Here is a 22122-nt window from a genome sequence, read left to right as displayed (position 1 = left end):
AGAAATATGGGGTACAATAAAGATACGCAATTCTCTGACAATAATGGGACTGGCAGGTAAATTATGGTAAAAATGATCATTAAAATTATAAATTTATTACATGTACTAGTATTTATGTGGGGAGGTATCCATGACATGCAAATTAAAAAAATGAAGTTATAGAAACCCATTCTCTGAGTGTAAAAAAAGGGGATATTACACATCAACTCTATTTCTTGGGGTGGGAGTATGAGACATTGGTATTTTTATTTTTTAAAATACAATGAGGATCCATTTCTTTTATATTGGCAATTTTGAAAGAAAAATCACATTCAAGAAGGAAACAAAATAATAGGCAAGGAATTAATATCCTATATTTTTTGTGTTTGAAATTTCATGCTGGAAGGAAGGATTTGGGCTTTTAAAGGGGAAAGCAAATACTTTTTGTTGGCAAAGGTGAATGAGGCTTTTTTTTTTTTGGAGAAACATTTTTTATTGGTGAGACTTTAAATATTAGTTAATATAATATTTTGCTTTAAGGTCAGATTGGTCTATCCCATGAAAAGTCGAGTTACCCCTTCTCCTGGCCCTCTATAAAGGAGAAATAGCAGCATTTCAGTTATGTCCATATGCTTCTTCACCTTCCCCCCAAAGACATTCTTTCTGAACACAGTCCTGTTTATTATTAGAAAAAATGTGACATACTCATGTCTGGACCTGGATAAGGAGGGTAAAGCGATACCCAGAGAGCTGTTATATTTCATAGGATTTGGCACTCTGTTACAGAATTCAGCACCACAGATAGCTACAGAGCCTGGAACAGGTATTTACTGTCCCCCAACTAGCAAGTCAATGCTTTAATCATATGGTGGTGAAGCTGAACTCAGGAAGTTCATCAGTCTGCAGTACACCACGTTTTAGATGACCTGTAGTCGCATTTGTTGAGAATAAACTTTCACAGCATTATGCAATAGGACCAATAACCTGGATGTTCTAAAATGATTACAAAGGCAGAAAACAGGAACAATTGCCATGAGACTTTCTAAAGCTGGTGAATGCACCAACTTGTATGCAAATATTCTAAGTGCTTAATATAAAATCATCCTATTAAATGTGTTGGAACATTATGATCCCTGAATATACGCCCAGTAAAAATGTCAACCAGAATTTGAAAGTTGGGATTTTGACTTTTTTGTGTTGTTATACTTACTGTTAAATTTTGAGCTTATATCCTGTACATTTTTCTGTATCTAAAGTTCTTCTAAAGGATAATTTATTGCATGGTAGTAGCTACTGTTGGATGGAATTGCATTTACATTCAAGGGCACAGCGCTTGAATATTTATATGAAAACCCACAGATGATAAAGCCTTACACAGCAGACCTGGCAGTGGAGGAAGGCTGTACAACAGTAATGTTCAGTTTTCAAAACCCATGCCTCCTTTTAATAACAGAAAAATAGTTCAAGCTTCCTTTAGTTTGTTTATTTTCTAAATAAATCAAATATGACAAATGTAAATCAAACAGTGATGGTCAGAAGATATTTTTTCCATATAATTTCCCCTGGATATTCTGGGGCAGCCCTTCTGAGGTGAGGGAGAGAGGGTGCCTCACCAGTTACCCATTTGGAAAGGGTGGCTTAATAATCTGCATCTTAGAAGACTGAAACAATAGGGTTTGTGCTGTATTGAAAGCGGTGTCTACATTTGCCATTTTAACTCCAATTGGAGGAGATTGCTTCATCCTGAGTGCCTACTATGTGCAAACTACTGGACAGCAGTTTACTACCCTCCAGCCTAATGAGCTTACTACCCTCCAGCCTAATGAGCTTACAGTTTAGTAAAAAAAAAAAAAAAAAAAAAGAAAGACACAGGGTAGGGTATATGTATCCATAATAAGGAGATACTCTCTTAACTGTAGTAAAATAAGATGCACATCACTGTAATTAAAAAACACAGTATGACAGTGCCAAAAGGAAAGATTTGGGGATTCAGGATATGAAGAGACAATATCCAGCTCCTTCTGCACCATTTTTGAGGGGTGGGGATGGAGGAGAAAATTTAGGAAATTTTTTGAGCTCAGAAGGTGGAGCTCCCTATTGGATGGGGAGGACAACTTTATAGGGCAGGCTGTTTTAAGTAGAAGAGTCAAGGGGATGAAGTCTGGAAACATGTGGGTCCATTGTTCATCAGACTTTGAATGTCAAGCAGAGACACCTGTCACTGAGCCAGGCTAAGCCATGGTCATGTTAGTGAAGGGCACAAAGATGGTAGACCAGCTGAGTTCCTCTTTCTTTGAGAACACCTTTCACACTGGACTGGACAGAACAAGCATGGTAATAGGAAATGGAAGCACAAGATGGATGAAGAGATTGTATATGAGCATGTGGATGCTATCAATCCGCTTTATGATTCATAAATGTTTATGCATTCCACTGAAGAGTTCTAGATAAGAAAAAAACTAAATAAACAAACTAAAGGAAGCTTGAATGATTTTCCTGTTAAGCCATTCCCAGAGATTGTGAGCTGGGGAGAGCTAAAGACATGTGTGATTGTTAAAGGTGGTCAAAGGCAATTTTGTTTGTTAGTAAGGAGAGAGTGCAGTGCTCAAACTACATGCCAGTGATCCTGATGTGGAGCCCATATTGGATTTTAATTAGCATTTGTGATTGGTGAGTTATGAGTAATGAGAAAAATAAACAGAGATCCCTAGAATGGTGAGTAGTAGGTAGAACAAGTTATTGTAGATCAGCCTCATTTTCTTTTCTTTCTTTACTTTCATTTTTACTCTTTTTCTTTGGGTGAGAGGTGATGCTATAATTATTTTGGGAATATGTCTGACAAAAAGTTACTTTTTGTTTGTCAATGTTTTATTTTTTAAAAGTTTATTCCTATCTCTCCACACCTGCCCCTTTGGCAACCATCAGCTTGTTCTCTATATCGAAGGGTCTGTTTCTGTTTTGCTTGTTTATTATTTATTTATTTTTAGAGATAAATTTTGACAAGATCATATGGTATTTGTCCTTCTCTGTCTGACTTAATTCATTTGGCACAATACCCTCTAAGTCAGTGGTTCTCAACCTTTCTAATGCAGCGACCCTTAGGCAACCAATGGTCTTAGGCAACCCAGCTAGCGGTTCTCAACCTGTGGGTCGCGACCCACAGGTTGAGAACCGCTACTGTGCAGCCTAAGACCATCGGAAAACACAGATATTTACATTATGATTCATTAACAGTAGCAAAATTACAGTTATGAAGTAGCAACGAAAATAATTTTATGGTTGGGGGTCACCACAACATGAGGAACTGTATTAAAGGGTCGTGGCATTAGAAAGGTTGAGAACCACTGCTCTAGGTTCATCCATGTTGTTGCAAATGGCAAGATTTCATTCTTTTTTATTGTTGAATAATATTTCATTGTTATCTATCTATCTATCTATCTAATAAAAATTAATAGAATATGTGGAATGTTATATAAAATATATGTATCATCCATTCATCTATTGATGGATATCTAGGTTGCTTCCATAGCTTGGCTATTACTCAAAGTTTCTTATGATGTTCTTGTGGACAAGATAGGCCATGTGCAGTGGCTGCAGGGCCTGGTGGGAGGAGGCGTGCCTGTGTGAACTTGCCCAAAGAATGCTGATAAGCAGATGAGGAGCACCATGGAGTTACTTGTCCCTGCCACCAGATGCTGCCACTTTGTCCTCCACCCCTTTCTACTGACATTGGTACTATGAAATGAATGATAATATGGAGGTGCACTTACCTCTTTGAAGATGGTTTGAAAACAGAATGAACTGCATATATTTTGGATAAAAAATTAAGGGTTGGCCCAAATTTTTTTTGAATAGGATAGAACAATGGGCCTAGACCAGCAAGATAATGTTCCAGGGATATTTTTTATGACCTTACCCATGGGTGCTGAAAGCCAGTTATGAATTTCTAGGATTGAATCAGTGTAGTTTAGGAATAACTCATATAGTACTTGGTGTTTTATTGGATAATATGGAATTAACAGGACAATTTATATGACCATGAAGAGGTCACTCTCTTAGATTGTGTGGTATAACTAAGAGAATGGAAATCTTGTTTCCACATAACCTTGGATGATGCACCCAGGACTGGAGTACTGTGTGCAGCTCTGAGCACCCTACTTAAAAGGAATCAGGGACCCTAGTGTGGGTGCTTAGTTGGGAGAATCTGAGTTCTTTAACAAGATTTTGGGGAGGAAAGGAACATAACAGCTTTTGACCAAGGATTGCATTGTTCTGTTCTAGGGAGGCAATACCAGCTGCTGGCTGGTTTGATGGTGGCCCTGCCCAGAGGTGGGGGAAGGGGACTGCCTAGGAGCAGGTGGATTTCCTGACACTGGGGCTTTCACTCTACCAGTAGGGGGAACTCCTTGGAAGACTATTAAGCATCAGATAATCCATGAACCTAGAAAATCTTTAAATTTCTTCTGGACTTAGCACTTAACAAATAGATTTTTTTCAAGATTAATTACCATTTACCTCTAAGGCCATTGTTCATAACTTTCTATAGTCACGGATGTGAGGCACATGAAAGTTTCTCTCCTCACCCTGGGAAAATGCACCTCAGTGGGAAGTGAGCACAGTTGGTTGACATATTTGCATTTTTTGTTTACTCACACACTCCTGTATTATGAGTGTGAATTTTTATGATCATGTTTAATTTGGGGAAACTTTTTATCTAATTGAGTACCTGGGATTGAAATCCAGGTCCAGAAAAAAACTGCTGTACATGTTGAATCTGACTGTCTTCTAGTGGAACCATGGAGCTCAGGGGTACCCAGGCGAGGGGGAGATATCAGGGAACACACCTCTGTATGTGATTTTGCCTGTCATTGGAGAAGGTTTGGAATTTGATTGTCCTGTCTCCTGTGAGCTTTCTCTCCCTCTTTGGGTTCTGGTTTTGCTTTTCTGTTTTTATTCTTTTGATGGTGACTTTTCCTTTTATTTTTCCTTTGTGCTCTGTACAATTTCACCAATAGGCAGCTTTTCTTTTTGTAGCTTCCCCTTTTTGCATGGATTTTACTTTCCTGTCTGTCTCACTCTTAGCTGTGTGATCTTGGGAATGTAACCCTCTCTCTGCTTTCATTTCCTTATCAGGAGGGAACGAAAAGTGCAAGGATATGTTAAGATCTATGTCTGGAGGTCATTACAAACATTATTTGCTTAAATTAAAATGAAAGGTTAAGTAAGTATGATTTAAAAATTAAATTGCACAAATATGTATTAGTGCTGAGAATGGTTCTTGGCTCTAGAAGATTCCAGCTTTCCATACCCTCAGCGATGAGCATCATTTATGATTTACTGACAACTCTTTCTAGCAAGACCCTGATCTTATACCTACTTGTCACCGTCTTGCATCTGGTTATGGATTGTGGTGTATGTGGTTTTGCTCATCAAAAGTTCATTTATTTGTTTCTCCTAGCCTCGACAATTCAAACCAAACAGGGCTCTTAGTTTCATGCTTCTGATTCTTCCCCCAGAGAGTTAGAGATACCCTTTTTTTGTGGATGGCCCATGTCTGTGAAGTTACTTGCTCTCCCTAGCTTTCTGGGACACCTGTTTTCCGACCCAGGGAACACAGAACTGTATTCTTTTAAACTGCTGTCTTATTGATTTGCTTTTTGTATTTGTGCCTGAGGGACACATGTAGCTTTAAGAAGAACATTCTTAAAATTGAATAAGGGAAGTATCTGAATACAGGAAGGGGATTCATTGAGAATCTCCTGTGTCAAGGAACCAAGGCTAGGTTGAAGGGAGCAGGGAGGATGAGGGCCATGAGTGCACGTGGGGAGAGCAGAAGAGCAGGACAGCAGGGAAACAAATGAGCACACGTGTGCAGGTGTTTATATGTGGGTAGGGTTATGTGAACACGGGAATGGCCTAGATCAGTATGTTAATGTGTCCTGGGAAGAGGGGAAGAAGGGTCAAATAAAAAGAAATTAAGCTTCAATTTACTTTTCTCATTTTGTGTGAGTTTTCTCTCCTTTTTTGATTTCTGACAAGAAACTTATGTGGAAATAGATGCTTATGTATAGATACAAAAGAAATGAAAAGAAAAGAGAGCTTCATCAGCTGAGCACTTAGGGAAGCCCATGGTAGGTTGTCAAGTGAAAAATTAAGTAGGGAGGTAGCTGCAAGTTATTGGTGATTTTTCCATCCTTTATGTTTCTTGTTCATTATATATTTTTGTTTTATAACATATACTAGAGGCCCGGTGCACAAAATTTGTGCATGGTCGGGGGGTCCCTCAGCCAGGCCTGCACCCTCTCCATTCCGGGACCCCTGGGGGGATCATTTAATTAGGGAGGTGTCCACCATTTGTCTCAATTATAAAGATAAATTTTTTCTTTTGTAAGAAATAAAATAATCTGGAGGATGGTACCTTGAAATTCTGTAAATATTCTGTTCCCCAACAATCTGTCACCCAGGAGCACTGCTGTGTTCCTTGCCCAAGGTAATGATGACTCTGGTGGGTAAAAAATGATGATTTCCTAACTGCATAGTTTTCCAGACTGCTGGCCTGGTCACCCTCTAACTGCCCCCCTGCCAGCCTGGTTGCCCCCTAATTGCCCCCCTGCCGGTCTGGTTGCCCGCTAACTGCTCCCCTGCCAGCCTGATCACCCCTAACTGCCTCTGCCTCGGCCCCCTCCACCGTGGCTTTGTCTGGAAGAAAGTTGGATGTCCGGTCGACCCAGTCTAATTAGCATATTACCCTTTTATTAGTATAGATATGTTATAAAATAAATATACATATATTTGTATATAGATATATAGTACATGTACATATTCTTTTAAATATATAAAACTGCATATTAAACAATGATGAAAGGAAGACAAGGGGGTTGCCATGTAACCTGTTTTAGTAGAAACATCACAAGAGCCTCCCAGATGTTGTGTGTACATGTGTATGTGTGTGTGCATGTGTGTGTGCATGTCTGTGCATGCTCATGAGCTCACATATGTTTGTATGAATGAGGATGAAGGTATGGAAGACTGTTCACTTTGAACCCCCATTTGGGGAATTAGGGATGAGGCAGAACCTTGTTACTTTTAACTCTCCCACCCAGGGCCGAATAAAATGCATTGATAGTGTGGTAAACAATGTTTACTGCCCTAACTGGTTTGGCTCAGTGGATAGAGCATTGGCCTGCGGACTAAAGGGTCCCAGGTTCGATTCCGGTCAAGGGCATGTACCTTGGTTGCTGGCATATCCCCAGTGTGGGGGTGTGCAGGAGGTAGCTGATCGATGTTTCTCTCCCATCTATGTTTCTAACTCTCTATCCCTCTCCCTTCCTCTCTGTAAAAAATCAATAAAATATATTAAAAAACAATGTTTACTGATGATCTGTGAGTTTGCTTTGATAGAAATTTAAATACTATGTTGGATTTTAAGCTCTATGAGGACAGAAATAACGTTGATCTGTATTACTCATTCAATCATTTGTTCATTCATATTAAGTGCCTGATATATATGCTGAGTGCAAACATATTTTCTTCAGTGTCTTCTACAGATGAAGTTTTTTTAAAAAGTAAAAATAAAATATATTTTGAAAGTTCATCATAGAAGTACCTAATCTATTCTTGTGGATCAGGAAGGTTTTCTGGAGGAAGTGGTATTTGTACTGCAAACTGAAAATACAAATGAGTTACTTGGGTGAGGCTGGGAAAGATTCCACATCCCATTTATATGGAAGAGTACGTGGAAAGGCCCTGAAGCAAGGAGGAAGGAACATGGTAATGTGAAGAATGAGAACAGTGTGGCTGTCGCCCAGAGAATAAGAGGGCGATTAGTGTGGAGGAGGCCAGAAAGGGGTGTAAGAATTGGATCATGCAGAACTTGCAGGTTGGAATATAATCCTCTTTTTATTTAAAAATGTTCAAACATATACAAAAGTTGTGGGTATAGTAGAGTGGATCACCTAGATTTCAAATTACCATTTTGCTATAGTTGCACTGCTCTCTCTATCTTTCACACACATGTGCACACATATTTTTCTCTTTGCTGAACCATTTGAGAGTAAGTTACGGACAGCATGTCATGTTAAGAAGTATTTCGTGTTTAAAAACATGTATATTACAAAACCAAAGATTATCTATGATATGATCACAGTACTGTTATACAACCAAGAAAGCTAATACTGATCAAACACCTTTACCTAATATACAGTCCATGTTTAAATTTCTAATTGTCCCAATACTTTGCTAACTTTTTTTTAAAAAAAACAAGGTCTAGTCAAGGATCATGCACTGTGTTAAGATATCTATTGGCATTTTGGGCCAAGGTTAGGCCAGTTATTTTGTAAAATGTCCATCAATTTAAATTTGATTATTTTCTCTTAATGACATTCAGGTTGAACATTTATAGCAAGAATACTACTGGGTGATATGAAGCACTGAGAACTACCTAACCTCAGGAACACTGATAGTTTCCATTATTGATGATGATAAATTTGATCATTTAATTAGGGAGGTGTCCACTATTTGTCTCAATTGTAAAGATAAATTTTTTCTTTCATAAGAAATAAAGTAATCTGGAAGATGGTACCTTGAGATTCTGTAAATATTCTGTTCCCCAACAATGTGTCACCCAGGAGCACTGCTGTGTCCCTCGCCCAAGGTAATGATGACTCTGGTGGTTAAAAAATGATTTCCTAACTGAATAGTTTCTCTGTATTAGTTTGTAGTCTTCTGTGAAGAAGAGCCTTCTTTTCTCCTCCACCCTTTTAATTCACTATCAGTATGGACTTGTGGATTTTTAAAATCTGAATTTAAGATTAAATAGGTGTTTACCATCCATTTCTAACATTAATTATTCTGAAATTTCAATTTCTCCCTACTTGGCCAGCAGTAGCCCTTCTCTGAAAGGTTTTGTTAGAAATCTATGGGTTGAATGAATGAAATAATACTATGAAAGTGATGAATAAATCTGTGCTTACCATGCCTTTTTCTCTTGAGAATCTCGGTGTCAATTTAACATGGCTTTATTTTTATTTCTCTCTAGGTCACATGGATTAATTGGCTCTTATTCAGCAGGCCACTAAGAAATAAGTTATCCAGCCACATATCAAGACAAGGTTCGGTTTTAAAACTGCTCCGAAAATGATTAAAAGCAGTGTCTCAACGCAACATTGTTAGCGGGCGACGTGCAGCTTCAGAATTTCCTCTTAATCCCATAGCAGCTTGGAGGAAGCCCCTCTCCATCCAGGAGGGCTGCATGGCGAGCAGCCCCCACTGAAGGTGGAAGATGAGTGTCCCACTGGCTCCCAAGAAATCATATTACACTCAATTGCAGGACAACAGACAGGGGGTGAAAAATAATAATGAGAGTCTCCTAAGTCCGGGTGATACAAATGCCAATCAGATCATGGTGGAGGGCGGTCCCTCTCATGATGAGTCTCAGACATGTGACCTGACAGATGAAATTGGAAATGCAAATTCACATGAGCCAGAAAACAGAACCCGTTTCCATAACGAATTTCACTCACTTCAGGGCTTTGGGAAGGGATTGCAGGCTGGCCCCAGCAGCCTGAAGGATTTAAAATTGTCTTTGACTGTTCGTAGGGGAATAAACGAAGAGCACACAATGCAGAGAGGCACAACTCTCCTGCAGACCCCGTGGAGTGGACAGGAACCAGGTCTGGCAGGTTGGAGGTCTGTTACGGGTGAGGCCAGTCCAGATGTTTGGACTCCAAGGGGCACTGAAATTCCTCGGCATGCTCCCAAGGATAAATTGGCAAAGACACTGGACAACGAAGAACTGAGAAGGCATGCTTTGGATAGGGCGAGCAGCTCTGCTGTTGCAGGGGACCAGTTCACGAAGGAGTGTGCTGGGAGCCTGACTCAGCCACCTCCACAGCCTGCCCCACTGGAACCCCCTGAAGCCCTGGATTGCGTGCCAAAGGGAGGTGAGGGGCGACAGAAGACAGTGACATCCCACTCCCCAGGGACAGCTTGTCCTCCAGCTTATATCACCTCAGAGGGAAAGGGTATGTGTCATCCTAAACCATCTACCTCAGAAACCAAGGAGACCACCTGCTTAGAGACCCAGATGGAAGGAGCACATGTACCAGAAGTTAGCAACGAGAGCACACCACGTTCTGCCCATTCAGAGTGTGCTCTGACTTCAGCATCCAAGGAAGTCCTGAGTAAACCAGAAGCACAATTAGATCAGGAAAAGGGAGAGCCCAAGCCAGAGCTGAAATTTGTCCAACCCTGGGCCCTGCAGGAATTCATGTCAGCCCAGGCCGAATGTCTGGGATGTCCCAAGGAAGACAGCATGTTACTCCAAGACAGAAAGTTGCCTGGTGGGGAAGCACAGCAAGAAGCCCCCACCAGGGTGGTCAGCAGTCTGCCCCAGAGCAGTGTCCACCCGCTTGGAGGGCCAAGAGGCAGGAGTGTGCAGGATCAGAGCACCGTCCACCTGGGTGTGCAAGGTTCTCTTCAGACCTTCCCCAAACCTGGCCCTGCTTCCTTGCGAGCTGCTGATAATCAGCTCCCTGGCAAAATTTCACCAATTGCAGCTGGGAAGCTGCATGAAAGTTCATCCAGCAGCTTGTCACCAGGTGATGGTCATGTAGCTTCTATTCCTCATGCCCCAGCTGACAGCAGACCCTCAGCTGCCAGTGAGGAGAAAAGGGTGCTGAGCAGTGGGAGCAGGGCCAGTGCTATGGATTTTACTTCAGATCCTTCTGTTGGAGAGAGCAAAACTGGGGTCCCTGAGCCCCTTGACTCTCAGAGCAGCAGCTCAGAAGCTGGGGAAAGCAAAGAGGTCACTACATCTGTTGCTGAAAATAGGAACCTTCTAGAAAATACAGTTAAAACTGAAAGTTCCACAGCAAGAACTGATTCTCCTCTCAGTGTCCCAACCCCTCTCCACCCAGAGAAAACTGTCAGTGTGACCCACCAGCCAGCACTGCCCAGTACCAGTCTTCAGGACTTGAGTATGTTGAGTGTGGACGCAGGGTCACCCTCTGCTGCCCCACCTCCTACTGACAGCTTGCAGTTGTTGAACACCTCCCCCAAAGTGCCTGACAAGAACACCTGGCCCAGTGGGATCCCCAAGCCTATCTCCACACATTCTGAGGGTACGCCTTCCTCACAGGAGGGACTGGAGAGCCACCAGGTTGAAAAAACAGAAGAAAGGACAGAACCCAAGCCCATCATTTTGCCCAAGCCTAAGCATGTGAGGCCCAAGATCATCACCTACATCAGGAGGAGTCCGCAGGCCCTCGGCCAGGTGGACACTTCGCTGGTCCCAGTGGGCCTTCCTTATGCTCCGCCCACATGTAACACACCTCTTCCCAAAGAGGAGAAGGTGGCAGGCAGAGACCTGAAGCCGGCTGCCAGCCTCTATGAGAAATTCAAGCCAGACTTGCAGAAGCCGAGGGTCTTCAGTCCTGGTTTGATGGTATCTGGGATCAAACCCCCAGGACACCATTTCAGTCAGATTAGTGAAAAGATTTTGCAGGAGGTAAGACAATATCATTGTGATATGATTTATAAGTTGAACACCTAAACTTTGTCACATATTTTCAATTGTGAAAACAGAATATTCTCCCTTTGGAAATTCTCCCTTAAATACACCTGTACAGAAAGAATGCTTTTAATAGAAGAGATTGTAGACAAATGGACATTTTTGACTGGAGAAGGTTGATGATCATAATGAGATAGATCTACCATCTGAGGAGACTCATTTAAATTCCACGCAATAGAATACACGTGAAGTTAGATGAGCATGCATTTAAATTGTCTTCCATGTTTAAATAGGTGAGCATAATTCATCTATAAGCCAGGTCAATGGAAAAAGAAGTCAGAAATAAATACATTGTTCAAATTGGTCAGACTTCATCCTCTGAGGGGGATATCTCATATTCACACAAGTGAAGAACACAGTGAGTAGAAAATAGGCATGGGCTTTTTGTTTTAAGTCAAAATAATAATTACCTAACATTTAGTTGAGCACCTGCCATGCCATGTCATATATTTAATCTTTGTCAATCTTCAACAGTCCTTACTGTTACTCTCTGAAGATTGGGATTGCTGTTTTTATCATTGTATAGATGAAGAAACAGATGTGGAGAGGTATGAGTAACTCACTTAAGACCACAGAACAAGGGCAGCACTGAGATGCTCTCCTAGGCCCTCACCCTTTCCTCAGGGTGCTGCCCCTTTAAGTAACTGGGTGCTAGGTGAGTCATCCCCCCAGAGCTCATGAAGAAGATTGGCCTCCTGAAGCAATGTCCTGGCAGGCAGAGGTATCAATTAAAAGGAAAGCTGGCTCAGATCATTCCTCTCCCTAACACCCTTCAGGTCTGCCCAGGCCACTCAGACCACAGGCTGGAGTCTGTAGGGTGGCTCATTACCTCCTGACTGCCTCTCCTTCCTCCAGGCTTTCTCTCTCCCTCTGCTGCCTCAGGCCTTTTACACTGCCCTCAACTTAGAATGTTCTTCCCAGATACCTGAATGACTATCTCCTTCACTTTCTTTAGGTCCCTTCAAATGTCATTTCGTTGGGAAGGTTGCCTTTCCTCAGACCCCTTTCTCTAGGTTCTTTCTTATTAGAACTTATCTCTCCTCTATACCTTTTTTGCTTTTGCATTAACTAGAATGTGAAGTCCATGAGAGAAGAGACTTTTTCTGACTTTTTTTCCCCACAGTGACCCCAGAGTTCAGTGCTTGGCATAAATACATGCCCATAATTGTTGAGTGATAACTGAATTATGAATTCACATATGCTGGATACAAACAGAAGTTAACCAAAGCTCCCTAGAGATAGAATGATCCAGTCCCAAGTTGGAATCTAGCTTGATTGATTGTATCAACAGTTTTACAGACTGTATTGATCATAGCAGGTGTCATCTCTGGCACAAAGCAAGTGGTCAACCCATTCTCAGCAGCAGATCTCTACCAAGGCTAGTACTGACCAGGTTCCCCAGCAAGCTGGCCATCTTCCTGCCATGTGCCAGCTGTCAGCACCGAATCATGCTGCTGGCTTCCCATCTTCTGACTCTGTGCCTAGAGAGGCTTCCCCCTCACACATCTAGAGAGAGGATGCTGACCCGAGAGTTTAGGGGGGTCTAGTCTCTATGGTAGGGACTCAGCCCCTATGCAGGTGTCCTGTTCTAAGTGCAGTGACAGCATGCCCTGGCCAGAGGAACTTAGAGTCTGACCTAGGCAGTGGCATCTCACTAACAATGGACAAATTGCCACTCTGGTTTATAGGTCAGGCTCTTAGATTGGTGAATGTGAGTCTTTCTTAAATTTCCAAAAATGTATCCCTCTTGCCCTTGGCCTTTGTTCCTATCTCTGTGAAGCTCAGCAAGTCTCAGTCCTCTGGTCAGGCTTGGTGCGGGGAGATCCAAGGGCTTCATCCTACCACTGTGCTCCCAGCTCACCACAGAATATGTTTCTGACAAGTTGCCACAGAAATATTTATTTTTATTTATTTTAATTAAATTTATTGGGTGACATTGGTCAACATGATCATACAGGTTTTAGGTGTGGGTTTCTATGTTACAAGATCTGTATATTGCACTGTGTGCCCACCACCCTGAGTCAAATCTTCTCCTGTCACCGTATATTAGGACCCATTTCTTCCTCTACTCCCTTCCTCATCAAAAATACCTTCACAGAAATATCTAGAATAATCTTTGACCAAATATTTGGGTATGGTGGCCCGGGTTAGTTGACACAATTAGACATCACAAGTCCTCTCCCTGGGCTGTCCCAATGGCTTCTCAGTGAAGCCTCCACATTTACCCACGGCTTCCCAGCCCAGGATCCCCCCGGAAACAGAACAGGGCAAACATAAAGAGGGACAATCCAGTAAGAACTGATTTTTTTGTGTGCTTTGATGGATTTTAGAAATTTGATTGAAATCATGAGCATACTTTAGTTTGTTTTCAAAATAATTTCTCTAAAAATACTCAATTAGAGCTTTGTGCAGTGGCAGTATTGTAGCCAATGAGGTTTATTCCAGGCATGATTATTGCTAATTGGGGGGAAAAACTACATTAGAGAAGGAGGAAAAATACCATTTTGGGTGGATCTTGATGTGTTTTATTGCTGTGTAGTGATCCCTGTTGTGTTCTGTCAATAAAGATGAAAGATACGAGTGTGAAGTTGTTTGTAGATTCCCTTGTTTTATTAAAAACTAGAGGCCCAGTGCATGAAATTCATGCACAGGTAGGGTCCCTAGGCCTGGTCGGCGATCAGGGCTGATCTGTGGGGTGACTGGCAGGGTGAGCGGGGGGGCCCCCCCGCTGGCACCCGCCTTAACTGGCCTGGGGGCTGTGGGCTGGGGGCAGCTCCTGCATTGAGTGTCTGCCCCCTGATGGTCAGTGCACATCATAGTGACTGGTCGTTCCGCTGTTCAGTCAATTTTCATATTAGGCTTTAATTATATAGGATGTACAGATTAGGCATCTGAGGCATATTTCTCACCTGTGTAAAGAATTTGTTATTTTACCAGTGACAAATTACCCAACAAAATGACAAGCATTGAAGTTACTGAAATCGTGATGACCATTTTCCAGGTAGGTTTTGAGCCCTAAAAACTATCCAGTTTCAAAGAACTGAGTAATTACTGAGCATATTGCAATCCTAAAAACTTGGCATATATAGGTTAGAAATGATTATAATTTCCTTATGTGAGCACCTGCTAAAAGCAATGTACAGTGGCATCAAAATTTAGAAACAAAAATAAAAGAACAGAGGAAATATGAGTATAATGTAAAAGTGAAAGATCAATAGTAAGAGAATTAAGTAAAGAATAGTAAACGTTTTTATCAGAGCACAAAGGGAGAATGTTCTTTTGAAGGAATGTAATTTGCTGCGGCCCCAGTTCAGCCAGTCTACAATAGCAATCATGCATGTTTTACAATGTGATTATGATAAAACTTTAAAGGCCTAATGTTTAGTTTCAATAATGTCAATTTAAGGAGAACTTGTATCTATTTCAACACTCAAAGAATATCAATTTAAGGGCTTATCTCATCCAACAGCTTAGATCAGCGCTTCATAGACCCAATTAAAAATATTGTTAAATGCTTGTGATTCCTGGATATGTGTGACATAAAATATATTGTGATTTAGAGCAGAATTAATTAACAGATGTATTTTTCATGCATGGACTCTGGCACTATTCTTTTTAAACTGAGAGGAAATAGATGATTGAACTGTCTTATGTTTTCCTTTTTAATATGAAGAAACACTGATAACATGAACAACCTCTGTGAGTTCAGAATTGCATACATGAAAGGTAGCTGTATTCTAGTCTAAACTGTTAACTATGGGAAAAAGTAACAGGAATATTACATTATTAAATTTAGGAAACAATAGAAACCTGTTTTTTTGTTTGTTTGTTGGATGCTTACTGATTTGGGCCATGTATAGACACGGTTCTAGGTCTGTGATTCAGCAGCCTATAAGACTCTCTCCTAGAACTTCCATTCTGGTGAATATTTTCCAGACATTCCTGTCAGCCCTCTCTAGCAGGGAGGACAATTAGAGGAGGTAAATCAGTCTGTCATTTTCAATGATGTAAATAGATTACAGAGGCCTGAAAACACATTATTTTCCATTAACATTTCTATTCTTCAAATAGCCTTTTCTCCCTCATTAACAGTGCATGTTTTATTTCATAAGTAACCTAGAAAAGACAACATAAATTGATAAAGTTCATTTTTTTTTTATAAGACTATGTTACCATAAAAATTGTGCCTTTTCTCCTTAGGAATAATGAAACTCATAATCCTATGAACATTTGCAAATTCTTCCCATACTTCATTAACATTATTTACTTATAGATTGGCTACTTGCATACATTCCTATGATTTTGTAGCAATCAAATTAAAAAATCTTACCAAATAAGTTCTTTTTTCTCCCAGTGAGATGTGGATTTATAGACTATTAGAACTGGAAGAGACCTGAGAGGTCATCCAGGTATGTTGTCAACTCAGCAATGAAGACACTTGTGCCCCAAGGAGGTAAGTGATCTGGGATGGAGCAACTCCGAGCTGCCAAGTGGTCATTGCTGGAGCTTGGTGTCCTGAGCAGGTGAAGTCCTCATCCTGTGATGTGAGTTCTCTGATTGAGCTTCTGCTCATTTGCTATAGGTTACAGAACTCCCGGGGAAAGAAGAATTTTGTTCTCCTCCTTATGCACACTATGAAGTTCCTCCCACCTTCTACCGCTCGGCCATGCTCCTTAAGCCCCAGTTGGGATTGGGCGCGATGTCCCGTTTACCTTCTGCAAAGAGCAGGATCCTGATTGCCAGTCAGAGGTCTTCAGCAAACACCATCCACCCACCAGGACCCATGGCAACAGCTGCCAGTCTCTACAATTCTGATCCTGCAGGTAACCCATCCAACAATGACTGCTTTTCCTGCTGCACTTTTAAATAGTTATCATATAAAATGTGGTAACTGTCTAAAATATGAATGCCTCTCACCCTGTTTCTGTTATTCCATCTGACATTTACCAAGACTTATCTATCTTCAACTGTCACCTTCATGTCACCTTTAAAATGATGGCCCTATAACCACTTCTTGTAGGTTCTCTCTCCTGTAGTACACCCTGGAGGCCAGGATTCAGAAACATTATCTGTAAAAGCCAGATAATCAATATTTTATGCTTTCTGGGCTATGATAGTCTGTGTTGTAACTGCTTAGCATGGAAGCAGCTGCAGGTAAGACATGAGTGCAGCTGTGTGCCAATATCTATACTAATAAAAGGGTAATATGCTAATTAGACCAGATTAACAGACATCTTCTGGATGTCCAGCTTCCTTCCAGACAGTTAGGGGGTGACCAGGCTGGCAGGGGGGTAGTTGGGGGTGACCAGGCCAGCAGGGGGGAAGTTGGGGGATGACCAGGCAGGCAGAGGGCAGTTGGGGGGCAACCAGGCAGGCCGGCAGAGGGGAAGTTGGGGGGAGGCCAGACAGGCAGGGGGGCAGTTGGGGGGGACCAGGCCAGCAGGGGGGAAGGGAGGCAGTTGGGGGGCGACCAGGCAGGCCGGCAGGGGGGGCAGTTAGGGGGTGACCAGGTAGGCCGGCAGGGGAGCAGTTGGGGCGACCAGGCAGGGGGCAGTTGGGGGGGCGACCAGACCAGCAGGTGGCAGTTGGGGGGTGGCCAGGGTGGCCAGGCTGGCAGGGCAGCAGTTAGGGGGCAATCAGGCAGGAAGGCAGGCAAGCAAGCGGTTAGGAGCCAGTGGCCCCGGATTGTGAGAGGGTGCTGATTGGAGAGGGTGCAGGCCAGGCAAGGGACCTGCCCCTCCCCCCCCCCTGCTGTGCACAAATTTCATGCACTGGGCCTCTAGTAGTTTAATATAAAAGAACAGTGGGCTGGGCGCCGCCTGCAGGCCACAGTTTGTCAGAGAGCTCTTCCTGCAGGTTGGCACTGAACATATCACTGTTTTCACTTGTTCACAAATCTAGAACATAGAACGGCCTGCACCTCTCCTAGCCCTGTCACTCTGCTCTGCAATGGCTGGCCAGTGTCACCTCCTGATGTCCTCTGCACTTCTTTGTTTTTCCTTTCATTCTTCTGGTTATTTTTCCTTTCATTCTTCTTCTTCTAGGTTTAAGGTATCATTTTATTATAGAAATAATACATATGCATTTAAAATTTTTTCAATGTAGAAAAATAGAATGAAGAAAGTAATACTACTAGCACCCAGACAGAATCAATATTATGGAGTTTTTTCTTTCAATTTGTTTTCTTTCTATTCATTTTTCTGCTACTATGCATTTTTAGCATAGTAGCTAAAATAACACATGTGAATTTTGTTTTTTCCTATGAATATCATAATATAGGCATTTCCTATGCCATCAATGTTTCAGAAATATTTAATGGCAGCCTAATAGTGTTCATTCATTCAACAAATTCTGGTACTTATTTTGTGCCAGCAGCTATAATGGAGGATGGCAGCAATTAACTAAACAGAGCTCCTGCCTTCATGCAGCTGATGGTCTAATGGGTGAACTCGACAGTAAAAACAAGCACAAAAAGAAATACACAGTAATCAGTTGTGATAAATGTCACCAAAGCAAGGAACATGGTGTTGGAGAAATTGCAACCTGAAGAGTAATATGGATGGGACACAGGTGGGAAAGTGGGTTACTGGGGAATAACAGTAGAACTGAGGTAACCATTGTCCTCACTGGCACTTGGATTCTGCTTACTCTGTACTATTTTCAATAATGTTGCAATTGGAATCTGTGTGATTACTTATTTGTCTTCTTTCATATTGTTTTCTTAGGATGGTTTTTTCAAGTGTAATTATGGGATAATGCATATCTAAACTTTTCACAGGCTAATTTTTTAGAAAACTTCTAATAATTATTTTCATACTAGTGTTCCTTCAACATGCTTCTTCTTGCCATACCCCTGCCAGCATTAAATATTAGCTTTATTACTACTACTATTAATATTTTTACATTTGTTTTATTATTAGTGGAAGGAGACTTTCCTTAGCTCTTTGCCATTATATTACTCTGTGAATTGTCATTTACTGAGGTAATTATTGATGGCCTTAATGATTAGTTTTTTTGACAAGCACTTCTATAAAAGATGAAATTATTTTTTGATGATTCTCATGATGTGATGGACCTACATATTGTTGTCAGAGCTGCTACAAGTTAGTTATGTATTCAGTCACTCATTCAACAATTACTGCTGAGGCACTTGAACATGTCAGCACTGTTCTAGGTGGGGAGGGGAATAAAGCAGACAACAGACAAAAATCCTTGCCCCTGAGGAGCTTAAATTGTAGAATGAGGGGGAGGGGGTAGACTTTTTTTAGTGAGTAAAAAAATTACATGGTGTATTGGGAGAAATAACTAGTATTGAAAATGAAGATGGGGAGTGGATAGGAGGTTTGAGACATGAAGGAGGAGGGTTACAGCTTTAAATAAGGTGGGCGGAAAAGGCCTCCCTGAGAAGATGGCTCCAAAGGAGGTGCCAGGGAACTGTGTGGATATCCTGGGGGAGCACTCCAGGCAGAAGGAAGAGCCAGTGCAAATGCCCTGAGGTGGCAAGAAGGCCAGGGAGGCAGGAGCAGTCAGTGGGCAGGAGAGTGGTAGGGGTGACTGCATAAGGTTTAAGAGCCATGGCAAGGGTCTGACTCGTACTCTGCGTGAACAGACCATTGGAGAGTTTGGAACTGGGCAGAGTGATCTGATTGTTGTGTAAACAGGATCTCTCTGAGTCCCATGTTAAGAGCACACACTAAGGGGACAAAGGCAGAAGCAGGGGGAACAGGGGATGCAGTGACCTGGCAGTGCTGAGAGACAGTGTGAAGGTCAGGCACACTGAATGGACATGAGCTGGGAGAGAAAAAGAGTCATGAATGGAGACTGCAGGGCTTTGGGCCTGGGCAACTAGGAGGATGGAGCTAACATTTAGAGAGGCGGGGCCGGGGCAGGAGTAGGTGTACAGGGGAAGGTAGGAGCTAACTCAGGAGACTAGAGTTGGGAGGACAGGATGCAGCTAGAGACACGAAAGTGCTAGTAAACAGCAGATGGACCGTGTTTAAAGCAAGGATGTCCCCTCACTGGGTGGCTACTGCTACCCAGCACCATTTCACCTTCTCCTTCATCAGTGAGTTATACATTTGATGTAAAATTGGATTATGTACTCTTTTGAAATATCGTGATATAACAAATGTTAATAGTTTTACTTTAGGTACAGAATTTAGAAAAAGTTGAAATTACTAAAATTAAACTTGGTTGAGATTGATCTTGCAGAAGTCAAGTTTCCAGGGAAGCAGTTCCTTTAGAATATCCTGCCTGCAGTGCCCAGGGGCGGCAGGCAGCTCCTTTTGCTGCTGCTCATCTGTGCTCTCACATTTGGGTTGTGGCTGCCACTTCCTCTGTGCAGTTCAGCCCTCGCCAGGACGGGGAGGGATGCCCCAGCCCTACTCCTTCAGGACCCCAACCCTTTACCTTGGGCTTCTGGGTTTCTTCTCTTAGAGAAAGATGTGTGTTCACATGGGGAATCATTGGGGTCCCAGCACAGCCTGTGACAATGATGAGTGTCACCCGTATAGGACACTGAAGATGTGAAATCCTTTCTTAGTGCTGTTGGGGGTGGTCACTGGGACAGACGATGAGAAGTTCTCACTCCAGACAATGGGAAGCTCTGGAGGGTGATGATGGCTCAGCTCTGATTGGTTTCTGGGCACCAGAGCCGTGCTTCAGCCCTTTGCTTGGCCTACTCTCTTGGCTTATCCCAGGCAGTGGCCTCTCCCTTGTGGGCCACGTTGCCAGAGTCCCCAAGCTTCCTGGACCTGCGCAGCAGTGCTCCTCGCTCACTCTTTTCTTCCTGCAGAAATCCTTCCATTTTTCTTCATGTTTTCCTCAGAGCAACCCCCTTTCTCCTCACACACTACTATCTTACTATGGCACAAGGTCCTTTAAATGACACCTAAAGAGGATGCCTGCGGCTCCAGGTGGGGCAGGTCAGCAGAGCCCACAGGGCAGGGGCGCCCAGGAGAATCTGTGCTTAGAGCAGTGGGGGAGTCAGGGTGGGAGGTAGGCGTGTCCATGGCCTTGTCTTCACCACACAACAGTAGGGAGGCAGGGCTGTCTGACAAACAGAAATCTTTACAATAATCATTCTGTAAGACTGAGCGTCAAGAGACTCTTAGATACAAGCAGCTCTATAGGTGCCAACTTTATTTGTCTGGAGATAAACAGGTTAAAACAAGAGTCTGTGCTCCACACACTACCTTGGACCAGAGGCCTGGCTGCGGAGTGGAGAATGCCTGTGTGGAGCTCATGCAAATAGCTAGATGGGGGAGAGCTTGCCTTGTGAGGAAATGAGTGAGAACCAAACCCCGCCTCCCCTCTCCCCCTCCTTTCCTCACCAGCACACACTAGGTCCAGGAGGTGGGAGCCTGGGTCCCAGGAAACACAAAACTTATTTTCTTCTGTGTTTATCTCACTTCTTTTACTACCATTATACATTATTACAGTTATAGCTCTTCTTTTCCATACGACCATAAAATTTTATGGGCCTCTTTCTGCCTGTTCTGGTCTAAGATGATATGCAGAGACTGGGTCTCTCCCTTAACCAACCCTGGGCTTCAGAAGGGCTAGTTTCAGCACAGTCATTTTCAAAAGCTCATTTCAGCTACCAAGAGCATAGTAAAGAGTCCAGTCTATACCTGCTGCTTATAAAGCAAGTGATCCAGTCCCTAACCACTCTAAAAATCTCACTCCCCCTTCACTCCTAGACTCTCATATCCTGCAATGTTTTTGGCATCCTCCCTCTCCCCAATTCTCAAATATCTTCCAGTAATCCTCACAGTTTCCCTTGATGCCCACCCAGTCACTGCCATCAGTATCTTCTCAACCCCCTCACCCATACACAGTCTCACTGCTGCTGGACCCAGAGTGGCACCAGAACTTTCTTTCTGGCTCCACCCCTGTGCTGAGTTCCCCCAGTGGAAGGATGGAGAAGTTCCAGACTTTCTACTTTATAACTTGAGAATCTTTGAGATTAAACCATATTGTTTCTTTTTGGACTCTCACTTATCTTTTCACTAGAGGCCCGGTGCATGACATTTTTGCACTGGGGTGAGAGGCGGGGTGGTCCTTCAGCCTGGCCTGTACCCTATCATAGTCTAGGACCTCCTCGGCGGACATCCTCCAAGGGGTTGTTAGCACTGTCTAAGAGGCAGGAGAAGCTCTGCCACTGCCGTTGTGCTCGCCAGCCATGAGCCCGGCTTCTGGCTGAGAGGCACTCCCCCTGTGGGAGTGCACTAACCACCAGGGGCAGCTCCTGCATTGAGCGCCTGCCCCCTGGTGGTCAGTGCGCATCATAGCAACTGGTCGATCTGCTGTTTGTTGATTTGCATATTAGGGTTTTATTATATAGGATAAGGTGAGATCTTCCTGTGTAGCTATTTGCACAAGAAATATGTGCCAGGTAGAAGAAACAGCACCAAAGGCCCTGAAGTAGGAATGAGCTTGGTATGGTCAGAGAACAGGAATAAAGTCAGCATGGCTGGAGTAAGGAGAGGTGAACAGTAGGAGAGAAAGTAGGGAGGTAGATGACGTCCAGATCACAGAGGGCCTTAGATGCCCTAGTAAGAAGTTTGGATTTT

The 22122-nt window shown here is 42.8% G+C and overlaps 1 protein-coding gene across 8 annotated transcripts in view; it reads left to right on the top strand.

Annotated features, from left to right (window-relative positions):
- MTUS2 (microtubule associated scaffold protein 2) overlaps positions 1 to 22122 on the top strand; it is a 611667-nt gene that overhangs the window by 218677 nt on the left and 370868 nt on the right. For all 8 annotated transcript variants that reach the window (XM_080658484.1, XM_080658486.1, XM_080658485.1 and 5 more), the window contains 2 exons: positions 9017 to 11485; positions 16131 to 16371. In XM_080658484.1, the coding sequence (XP_080514610.1) occupies positions 9260 to 11485; positions 16131 to 16371 (2467 nt within the window). In that variant the 5' untranslated portion in view covers positions 9017 to 9259. The remainder of the gene's footprint in view (positions 1 to 9016; positions 11486 to 16130; positions 16372 to 22122) is intronic.

This window comes from Plecotus auritus, assembly GCF_963455305.1.
Source record: "Plecotus auritus genome assembly, chromosome: 3".
Taxonomy (NCBI): Eukaryota; Metazoa; Chordata; class Mammalia; order Chiroptera; family Vespertilionidae; genus Plecotus; species Plecotus auritus.
The sequence above is the reverse complement of the archived record's forward strand: the minus strand, read 5'-3'. Positions and strand labels throughout refer to the sequence as shown.